The following is a 12,277-nucleotide window of genomic DNA, read 5'->3' as shown; positions in this document are numbered from 1 at the left end:
TGTTCACTCGCCGGCATTAGGGGGCGTCCCTTTCTCTTACTATTGAAAAGGTGAAAAGCTTCTCGACGATCTCTAACACACAGCTGGGCGAAGAATCTCACCGCACGCTGGAGATGGTGCACCCTGCGCACCCTGCACACGTAAGCGATGCACGAGAAACTCGCGTACGCAGCAGAGCGGAACCTTCACCGCGGGGTTGCTTGAAAAACCTTGACGCGCCACACCGTGCGAGAGAGTGAGAGTGATTGTGCAAGAAACGAGGAGCTTGTTGACCACGTTGCGAGGCATAGGCCGATTCCATCGTTCAACGGATGCGAGATGCCGAAACAGGAGTAGAAAAGAGGGCAAAGGAAAGGGAAGGAAGAGAATCGGTCCGGCTCTGCGGAATAAGGAACAATCTGCAAAACGTTTCGCGCTCTGTACTACCACATAGCAGTGGCGTTGTCTTTTGTCGCACTGATATGCGTTGAAACCTGTTTCTTTAGCCAGTGCTGAAACCCCTTTTCTAGTCATCTATTGCACTGCTATCACGGTACCTAACTTGGTGACTCCCGGAGCGAGCATTGACAGGTTTCCTCGTACATGCGAGCCCGCCGAGAAAAGGAAAACCGCGAAAGGCGCATGCCGGGTATGCGTCAGTGACCGAGGATTACGCATGTTTCACGGTATGCATGGGAGCTCCCTTTCTAAGCTCAAGGACGAGAAAGAGGGGGAACCAAAGAGAGACACCTTTAATCTGCGGAAGCATGGGGAGGTCGGACTCACAGACTGGCGAGTAAGTTGGAAATTGACTGGGAAAACCTCGCAAGCAAAGGAGCTGACCAGCAAGCGGTCTCAATTGAGGGTAATGGGTTTAGTCACTATCGAAGAAGTTAAGTCCAGAACAGGGTATTAGGCTCTAAACACGACAGGAATGGGATATCACACATGTAAAATGTGAGGCGGCCCTTCAGTCAGCCCTTCAGTGGCAGTGAGGCAGCACTTCTTCCAGCGCATAGCATACGGCTAAGACAAGCTTTCGCTATAGCTCAATTTACTCCTAAATTAATAACCGCCAGAGATCTACCTCGTGACAGTTCACTTGGTACTTTCGCTTCACTCTTTCTAATTACATTGTTACCACTGTCAATTGTTCGTAACAACTACGGGTTCTTTTCGCACTTACGCAAATCTATTGTATGGAATCACTGGAATTTGAACTTCAGTTTTTTCTCAGCAAAATCTGCTTTTCATAGTTATACAGAAGCAATGTTCATGAATCAAAAATTATAGACACACTGAAATTGTTTCTCTGCCATCTTTATTGCTGTCGTCCAAAAAGAAATTTAAGTGAGTTTCAGTCGGTTACACATATTCAAACAGGGCGAAGAAGACGAAGACAGCATCAGCAGGTTATACTTTTCTAGTCAAAACCGCAACACCTAAACCAATCAACGCCCGGAAAGAAGTACTGTCTCATCACGGTTTTATATCGAACGCTTTCGGAGCGTGGTCAAAAGGAAAGAAACGAAGCTTTTCCAACGCATGTAGAATCTCTTTATCAACTTGATATGCTTCTGTTAACTCTCGTGCGGACTATTTCAGCCCTAGGACTGAAAGTGACGTATAATGAAGCAATGGGGTCTACGTATGCTCACGTTAGCTACTGTGGATAGCTGTATGGTAACCGACTGCAAGTTATTACGGGCGCCCTCAGGCGTTCATTCTGAAAGGCAGAATAATTACGAGGTGTGTGGTAGCGCGCATGTTGTCACAGTCACTATCCGTCCTTAACTTTGAAGCTAAAAAATCTGGCATTCGTCGACCCTAGTTACCAAGGCCAGCTGTTCTTTGCTGGAAGTAACACGCGGCAAATATGGCTCAGCACTCGCGCATGACGGATCTTTCCGGGTTATGCGCCTACAGCAACGGTTGGGCTGCCTTGGATCATGGATAAATACCCGGAGTATGAAGTACGGTTTACTATTAGGTGGCTGTGCGTATATTGTCACAATCACTACCTTCGTGCACTTTGTAGGGGCGCGGAAAGGTTTTTGACACTTGCTCTGCTTGCGGTTTTATAATTTTGCACTACGGCTGATTGGTTCATGATCTGTTCGTAAGGAGTTATCCTATAGTGATGCTACTTTTGACTGGCCTGCGAAATATTAACTATAGTAACAACGGACGGAACAAATAGGCTAAGCAGGATGCTTGTAGAGATACTGGGAAGTATAGATGGCTTCCTGAAGGAACTGCGTGCACAGCTTTTATAGGTATACCTAGCATTACGTTTTTAGCGGCTGTTGTGCTGAAATGAATGTAACAAATAATTCAAAGCGGCAAAGAAACAAGTCCTTGAAAAGAAGTGAGAAAGTACTCAAAATTGAAAACCTCAAGACTATTGAGCGTAAGGAACAGCTTGAAGAGTACGCCTGCTCGAACCCTTCAAAAATGAAAGCTGCGCGATCTCATCTTGAGCCTAGTGATGATTCTAAGCTGGCTGAGGTAGTTGGCTAACCGATGCTGTAGCATGGCATTGGCAAGTGTCAGAGAGTACCCTCGTGAAAGGCAAGTGGAATGAACATTAATGTGCATTTCATGCGTAGCGACAAAATAATGTATTAGCCAAGACACAAAAAAAAACCTGGGCTGTAACTGCGTCGATCAGTTCATATGCGAACCACCCTAAGCAGTTTTCACAAATATTCATACCAACCGCCATAACAAGTACCTACTCGGTGCAACAAGCAAAATAAAAAAAGAAAACAAGTCAGAGAGCACTGCTGAATATGCACTGGAGAAATGCGAAAGCCTGGGTGTTGCTGTTGCACCTGGTATATCGCAGGCCCCTTGCAGAGCTGTTCCTAGCAAGGCGGCAGAAGTGCCGCACAGTGTAAATTCCCTTTCCCTAGTGCACGTTTATTGCAGATATAAATAAGGTCTCGTTTTCTACAGAGAAAGCAGTGGGCATCAGCAGTACACAGCGACTACTCAATGTGCTTCGAGTTTATGCGGACAGCGTCACGCTGCTACCCCGCACCTCCACCAGATTTGTCACGGTATTGGCAACTGGGGCTAGGTTAACAGAGCCGGTACAAGTGGAATTGCACGGTCCGAGTTTTAGGTACGTCCTGCGAGTCCGGAGCCGACTCACTTCGTCTTTTTCTCCGAGCGCCCCCTGGCATCCTCCAATCCTCTCGGCGCCCGGTAGCACATGACTAGACCCCGCATCGCAGGACGGAAACACATTCCGCTAATCAGGAAACTCCCATCCTTCGTTTTCGTGTTGTTTGTTTTGTGCATGTGTCCTTTCGCTGCCCGTTTATGTCTTTTAAGTGACGAACCAAACTAGCGGCTTGTGATGTCTGGTCGAAACAAACTGTTCATAATAATCGACAACCCGAGAGGACAGGTGCAGCGGAGAGAAGGGAAAGAAAGGAAATAGTCTAGGGCCTCTTCTCACGAAACCTCCTTGTCGCTATTGAAGTATTTTTGTGATCGAAAATACTGTTGAAGTATTTTCGTGTTCTTAAGCCTAAATAATTCAAATCTATCTATCTATCTATCTATCTATCTATCTATCTATCTATCTATCTATCTATCTATCTATCTATCTATCTATCTATCTATCTATCTATCTATCTATCTATCTATCTATCTATCTATCTATCTATCTATCTATCTATCTATCTATCTATCTATCTATCTATCTATCTATCTATCTATCTATCTATCTATCTATCTATCTATCTATCTATCTATATATCTATCTATCTATCTATCTAATCTATCTATCTATCTATCTATCTAATCTATCTATCTATCTATCTATCTATCTATCTATCTATCTATCTATCTATCTATCTATCTATCTATCTATCTATCTATCTATCTATCTATCTATCTATCTATCTATCTATCTATCTATCTATCTATCTATCTATCTATCTATCTATCTATCTATCTATCTATCTATATATCTATCTATCTATCTGTCTGTCTGTCTGTCTGTCTGTCTGTCTGTCTGTCTGTCTATCTATCTATCTATCTATCTATCTATCTATCTATCTATCTATCTATCTATCTATCTATCTATCTATCTATCTATCTATCTATCTATCTGTGTCTATCTGTCTGTCTGTGTCTATCTATCTGTCTGTCTGTCTGTCTCTCTGTCTCTGTCTATCTGTCTGTCTGCGTCTGTCTGTCTGTCTGTCTGTCTGTCTGTCTGTCTGTCTGTCTGTCTGTCTGTCTGTCTGTCTGTCTGTCTGTCTGTCTGTCTGTCTGTCTGTCTGTCTGTCTGTCTGTCTGTCTGTCTGTCTGTCTGTCTGTCTGTCTGTCTGTCTGTCTGTCTGTCTGTCAACAGGACACTGACTATAATGCTTGCCATCTCTGTATATTCGGATCATAAGAACTGGCACACCATACTGCCCTATGGCAATACGCTTTCGATACGGCTACTCATGAAACTACCAGATACATTCCATTCTACGATCGCCCGCCGCGCTACACCCTCGACACAATGCGTCCGTTTTCTACCAGTGAAAATCTGGATGTCGCCGAGATACTGTTCTTGGCTGAGGAAGCTCGTCGAATATCCCGGTCACAATCGATTGCATCACAAATAGCGTTTCAAGGACCGCCGCGATGGCCGTCCCCGGCGTGTTATCTACGCTCCGGGCGATATGGTGCGGCTTTGGCGGCCAGTTGGGCGCCGCGGCTTACATCAAAAGCTACTGGCCCACTATAATAGTCTTTATACGATCGTGGCCAGAATTGGTGACATCAGTGATGAAATTTCCCGCGTTACCTCAACTGGTTGCCGTTGCGCGACATCTGAACTGTCGCACTGTGTACTGTGTTTCGGGACGCAGCGCAACTTGCCCGGTGGGCTTCGGCTGCGCAGGGGAAAAACGTCACGGAGTAACGAATACGACGAAGAGGAAGGACAGGGTGTAAGGGGAGAAAGAAGTGGAAGTGGTGTGCTGAACGCGATCAGGTTCGGACTTCGCTTGTCTAGCGCTACTCCGGCCTGAGGGAAGGTTCCACGCCGTAAAAAAAAGGGGAGAAAAACAATATATATATAGCGAAGTGTATGCTTCATTTAAAGAAATATTTTTTTTTTTGGACTCGACGTTTCGATCGGGGCGCCGATGTTTTTCAGGTGTCCATGAAAACGATCGGTCTACCGATCGAAACGTCGAGTCCAATATAAAATTTTCTTTAAATAAAACCTAAACTTCGCTACGTAGCTTTGTTGGAAGAGTACTGGACGCGATATTTGGAGTCGTGGGTTCGACTCCAACCATCAGCGAGTTGTTTTTTCTTCCGCTTTTCATTTATTATTCTTTATCTCGATAATCGCCATAACACTAATTCCTGTCAAATACCAACAACTAAACATTACAAAAATTCCCAACGTTTGCCTTAGACTCGTAGACTCAGCTTCTTTAAACTCCGTAATAACGACCCCCCTATATCCCTTTCAAGTATCTATTATATATAAATATATATATATATATATATATATATATATATATATATATATATATATATATATATATATATATATATATATATATATATATATATATATATATATATATATATATATATATATATATATATTATATATATATATATATATATATATATATATATATATATATATATATATATATATATATATATATATATATATATATATATATATATATATATATATATATTATATATATATATATATATATATATATATATATATATATATATATATATATATATATATATATATATATATATATATATATATATATATATATATATATATTATATATATATATTATATATATATATATATTTATATATATATATATATATATATAAAAGTGAAAAATTGCTTCATACTGTTTCCAAGTTTATTTGTAGTCGACGTTTCGGCAGGAGCCCTGCCTTTCTCAGTCTTGAGAAAGGCAGGGCTCCTGCCGAAACGTCGACTACAAATAAACTTGGAAACAGTATGAAGCAATTTTTCACTTTTATGTAACCTCTAGCAACCAAGTACGTCTATTTACTTATCCTAAATATATATTATATATATATTTATATATATATATATATATATATATATATATATATATATATATATATATATATATATATATATATATATATATATATATATATATATATATATTTATATATAATAGATACTTGAAAGGGATATAGGGGGGTCGTTATTACGGAGTTGAAAGAAGCTGAGTCTACGAGTCTAAGGCAAACGTTGGGAATTTTTGTAATGATATCCCTTTCAAGTATCTATTATATATAAATATATATATATATATATATATATATATATATATATATATATATATATATATATATATATATTTTTCTTTTTAACTGCAAAGATGTAGATTGCTTTATATTGAAACATGCATGTCGATCCTCATTCCAATTTTCGATTGCAGCATGCAGCAGCATTGGTGTGAGGATTATCATTTCATTTCTAATCAGTATCGCTATTGCAATCATTGAAGCTTCTCTGAGATTCTTTATGGCCTCCTCACTTGTCCAAGATTCACGAAAGATATCTCACCGTCGGATATACGCTTCAGGTCACTGTCTCCTTTCTGCATTACTAATGCCGGTCGCTTTCGAATTAGCTACAGGCACACTCCCCGAGAAGCTCTATGACGTTTCATATTTCTCCTGTTTTTTGTTTTTGTATTTTTCTTAAATGTAACGCAGCGCGCATGCCGACATGTGCAGCGCGGCAGGCATGTCGATGTATACACATAGGAAGCTGTTCAGTGCAAGCGGCCTGATCAGCGCGCTTCAACCGCGCGTTTATCAAAACAACATTCTTGCGCGATGACTCGAAACATAAGAGGCGAGACAGGTCGCCAAGGAAAGGTATGTCTCTTATGTTTTCTGGAATTTAAACTCTCGGTGTGCTTGGATTCGAGCTCCTTTATTTGTGGAACTGCCTGTGAAAATAACAATAAGTAGTGGTTGGTTTGACGGCATCTCGACCGGTCAGGCATCTTATTTGACTTAGTTCAATGGGCCCTGAAATGCATGGACAGAAAATGGAACACGTTTCAGGAGCGCTATGGCTCCCTTGTTCAAATCTTTTGATGTTTTTTTGTTTCATTAGCGTGGTCAATGAAATGTAAAATTCGAAGAGCTAGCCCTGACGTAGTTAAAAGCAGACTGATTACAAAGAATTTGCGACAAGTTATTATTGCGAAGGTAGGACGTCTTGTGCCTGATGACGAACTGGACTGCAAATTGCTTTTAATATACGCCGTCTAAATATGCACAGAACGGTAAAACTGCTGATTACGTTTTTGTGGCACATCAAGGGTAGCAAACCGGTTTCTTTTACCGATCAACCTCCCTGTTTTTCCTCCTCATCTTCCTCCTCCTCTTCTAGCGAGGAGGATTATTTTTCTTCTATGCTTTTCCCCTCCGTATTTGCAAACAAGGATTGCAAAACGTTTTTCGGTTTGACACGTAAAACAACCCAGTCAAAGAATTACATAACTGTGTCACGCGGCAAAATATTGTGTAGTTCTGGTATAACTTGTGACATTTATGCTGTTGTGTAGTAATTTGTTTTCGGTATTTCCGTCTCTATTACTTTTATTTTGTGTGTAGTTTTGTAGTAAAATTCTGTTTTAACTTCAGAATGAAGTTACTACAGAAAAGACCTTTGTCACAACAAGTTTGCGGTGAAAAACCGCACAGAAATTCATGTTTGAAAACAGAAACTTTTCTGTATATTTTTTTTACTGGGATTTGTTTTTGTTCACTTCCTTAAAAGACATATCCCTGGAAAAGAACCCATTTATCGAGCAAAGAACTTCGTTGCTCTGGGAAAGGAGAATAAATGCTTTTGTAAACTCCTGCGACCGAACGCAGCGGAAGGATACATATCTGAAGGCAAGAAAAAGATATCCAGTGAAACAGAAGAGACCCCTTCATGTAGTAAGGTTACCGTTTTTACCAATAGCATGCAGGATGTACTGTCACACTGCTTATAGGAAGCTTCGACGTAAAAAAAAAAAAATCATATCACAGTCAGCACTTCTATAACGCCTTCATTCGTGAGATAAAAGGATCAGAAATTTAGAAACAGTTTTATTAACGAGAAACGCTTTGTATAATGCGCTATATAAAGAAGGAAAGAAGCCAACAGTCGACGAGGCCAAGGAAAGCGTTGGGGATGGTACTTTATGTCTTTTTTTAATGTTTACTTGGATAATCACAGAAATTCGTAATGTAATCTGTTTAGGGGAAAGATAATTAAACACAAAGTAGAAGAAAAAACAACGTGCCGATAATGGGAACCGAACCCATTACCTCCGAATTTCACGTAACTTGAACGTATAATTTTAAAAATGTCATGTTTTTCGTCATCATGTAATGCTTCTCATGATATATATATATATATATATATATATATATATATATATATATATATATATATATATATATATATATATATATATATATATATATATATATATATATATATATATATATATATATTCCCCTCATTTAGCTAAAAAAAATACGATGAATAGTGCAAAACCTTTATTATTTACTTTAAGGCCGAGTGGCCTTTATCTTGTTTTAGAGAGGGTAGAAACATAATCGACCCATTTTTTCTACTAAAGTACTTCTACGTGATCATTTTTGCTGGCGTTTAAAGAAGCCCCGGGAGATATGGGAAAATACCACGTGACTGCGGCCTTGTGCTATCATTTTGGAGCGCTGCCAAACGCGTTTAATAAAGAAAGCATGCAGACTCGCTGAATCGAAATGAGCGGCAAGCACCTGCCAGCATAGCCTCAAAAATGCGTCAGCCCATTCTGCCTCAGAATGGAAATGCTGAGCCACGAGCAGAGATAAGTAATGGCCAGGCCACCGACAGCCAAATCTCACGGAATTTTTATCGAAGAATTACAGTGAGAAAACTAAAACGAAAGAGAGAGAAGTGAAGTCCCCAAACTCACGGCAGGGATCTGCGTTTTTTTTATTTCTGTCATGGTGCTGCCCGTCGAAATTAACGTGTGGCCGCTCAATTAGGGACGGTCACCGCGTACGTTAGGTTCGTCCAAATGTTACTGGGAGCGCTGCAATATTATAATGCACAAGCTCAGACACGGGACGTTTTTATTTTTTCATTTCTCGCGGGCTTCATTTAAATGCTGGACACATCGGCCATGTCATAGGTACAGTGGTAAAAAAAAAAACTGGATTGGTTGTTACAGAACACCCTCTACAACATGGTGAAACCCACTTCGCCCCAACCTGAATAATTAAGATTTTACAGAAGTCATCTTGGATGGTTAAATAATTGAGCGGAATGTAAAATTACTCTCAGGCGCGTTAGGTAACGGCAACCGAATGCCGTTGGTTTCATCAAGCTTCACTGTACAGCCTTTTTTTTTTTAATCTTAGTTCTAGTTGTGCGAAACACCCTGTATAGAGCACTGGAATAAAATTGTACTCGAAATCCTATTTTTGGATCATGCTTTCGTAAGGCATCTTTAATGTCTCAAATATGCTGACCGATTTGCTGCATTTGATTAAAGTCCGGTATGGGTGGTGGCAAACCAAATGGTGATTCCTTAAAGGTGCCCTTACTCGTAAGAAATTAGGCATAAATTTCGTGTGAGGCTTAGAGAGTTCCCCTAAATCCTCGCCTACAATAAGGAAGCAGTGCAAAAACTAGAACTCTTATAGTTTGCCATTAATATTGGGAGTATGTAAGCTCGTCTGGCGGCTTTAACTTACGCTAGGAAACTGCGAGACAGTCTCTACGCAGGCAGAAGCTGTATCAGTGAGGTAAAAAAAAAATCAGCTTCTCAGACTCAGCATTTGGAGATAGATAGTCGTCTTTCGATAATAAAGAAGCGCTTTGAAAGTATATATCATATTAAATGCCGAAGGAGTTTGCAAACGTTGACCTAAAATATATCGAAAGCGCCTTCATTCCTAGGACAGATAGCTGCAAACGCGCATAACAAATAACAAGCGGAAAATTGTAATGATAAAAAATTACTCGAAATTTGATTATTCAAAAATACATGGTGAAAATGGTGATCTCAATAAGAACACGTATAAAGCAAAAATACTATATTCCGCAGTAACCTATAGAAATCTGTTTTGATTGAAATTTTAAAAATGGACACTGTGAGTCGACTTCAAATCTGTTGATTGAAAAACAAAAGTTTTTCTTTCCTATTTATATCTTTAGCACAAAATTTCTACGAGTTCCCTCCGCGCTAAATGACCATGGCCGTCCAGATCTGGACCGTGGAGTGGGCCAACGAAGTCACCGTCAGCCATTGGTTGATGGCCACCTGACACGGAGTCGTCCGCACGTGCTGCCTGACGAAATAATTTTTTCCATCCATCTATCGCTACGCAAGCTACACGTGTGAATACACGGGAGTACTTCCGTTTATATGTACTTGAATTAACATATGTCCATCGCTGAGCTGTACGCGTGGGCACAGGATAGTGCGTCTGTTTATATATTGTTGTTTAAACATCTCTCCATACAATTAGTACTGCAATACGCGTCGCTGCGTCCTCAGGGATCGGAGCCTTACCTGATGAACTGTGCGCGATGACCAGGGCACTGGAGATCCGGGATACCTGCTCGTGGTTGATGGCGTATTTTTCCATGAACAGCACGGCCAGGTAGCCGTAGCAGGAGCTCACCATGACCAGCAGGAAGGCGGACGACGCCACGGCGAAAGGGACGCCCCAACACCGATCCGTCAAAGCGCGTCGCCTGAGGGCGTCCACCGCCGTTGGCGACGAAGAGCCCTGCTCGGGCATCTCACTCCCACAATGAAGCAGAACACACGGAGGACTGGCAGTGAAGATATTCAGGCTGATTCAAACTATCAAAGAGTACTGACAGACGCAAGTAGAGTATAGCACAGTTGAGCTTCCAACTATCCTGTCGCCTAGCTACTCTCCAGTTTGGCTACGCTGTTTGCTTCTAACTGCGCTACCGGACATAGCCTAGAGCCGGCGCAGAGTCACCAAAAGCACGGAGCTTCCTACACCGTCACATTTTGCTGATGCGATCCATTGTGTTCACTCGCCGGCATGAACGATGCGCTAGGGGGCATTCTTTTATCTTGCTGTTGAAAAGGGCAAAGGCTTCCCGACAATCTCTATACACACAGCTGGGCGAAGAATCTCACCGCATGCTGGAGATGGCGCGCCCTGCGCGCGTACTCCATGCACTAGGAACGCGTATATGCAGCAGAACGGCAACTTCACCGCGGGTTGCTAGAAGAGCCTTGACGCGCCACGCCGCGCGAGAGAGTGAGAGTGATTGTGCAAGAAGCGGGGAGCCTGTTGACCGCATTGCGAAGCATAGGCCGCTTCCATCGTTCAGCGGATGCGAGACGCCGGGACAGGAGTAGAAAGGAGGGCGAAGGAAAGGGAAGGAAGAGAATCGGTCCGGCTCTGCGGAAGAAGGAACTATCTGCAAAACGTCTCGCGCTGTGTAGTACCACCTGGCAGTGCCGTTGTCTTTTGGTGCTCTGATATGCGTTGAAACCCGTTTCTTTAGCCTGCGCTGAAACCCCTTTTCTAGTCATCTGTGCCACTGCTATCACGGTGCCTGACTTCGTGACTCCCGGAGCGAGCATTGACAGCTTTCCTCGTACACGCGAGCCAGCCATCAAAAGAGAAACCGCGAAAGGCGCAACCCGGTTATGCGTCAGTGGTCGAGGATTGCGCATGTTGCACGCTATGCTGGGGACATCTCTTTGTAAGCTCAAGGACGAGAGAGAGGGGGACCCACAGAGAGCCACCTTTAATCTGCGGTAGGATAGAGAGGTCGGAGTCGCAGATGAGCGAGTAAGTGGGAAATTCACTGGAAAAACCTCGCAAAGAAAGGACCTGAACCCCCAAGCGGTCTCAAATGATGGTTAATGGGTTAAGTGATTGTCGAAGAAGTGAAGTCCAGAGCAGAGTATTCAGCTCTAAGTAGGACAGAAATCGAATACCACACATGCAAAATAACTTTGTGAGGCAGTTGTTCCTCCAGCGGATAGCATAAGGCTTGCACAAGCTGTAGCTAAAGCTCAGTTTATTCATAAATCGATTATCGCAAGAGATCTACCTTGTGACAGTTGACTTTGTACTTTCGCTCAAATGGTTTGAATTACATTGTTTCCACCGTCAATTATTCGAAACAAGTACGGGTGTTTTTTAGTAATTACACAAAGACATTGTATGAAATCACTGGAAT

General features: G+C 41.7%; 1 protein-coding gene across 1 annotated transcript in view; it reads right to left on the bottom strand.

Moving 5' to 3' along the window:
- The window catches only part of LOC146178719 (monocarboxylate transporter 12-like), a 29,698-nt gene extending 18,450 nt beyond the window's left edge, over nucleotides 1-11,248 (bottom strand). Inside the window, exon 1 of the mRNA XM_084578479.1 lies at nucleotides 10,614-11,248. Within this exon, the coding sequence (XP_084434605.1) occupies nucleotides 10,614-10,845 (232 nt within the window). The 5' untranslated portion in view covers nucleotides 10,846-11,248. The remainder of the gene's footprint in view (nucleotides 1-10,613) is intronic.
- Nucleotides 11,249-12,277: the final 1,029 nt, after the last annotated feature.

The sequence above is a fragment of the Amblyomma maculatum genome, chromosome 9 (genome assembly GCF_055883805.1).
Source record: "Amblyomma maculatum isolate TAMU_Amacu chromosome 9, ASM5588380v1, whole genome shotgun sequence".
NCBI lineage: Eukaryota > Metazoa > Arthropoda > Arachnida > Ixodida > Ixodidae > Amblyomma > Amblyomma maculatum.
The sequence above is the reverse complement of the archived record's forward strand: the minus strand, read 5'-3'. Positions and strand labels throughout refer to the sequence as shown.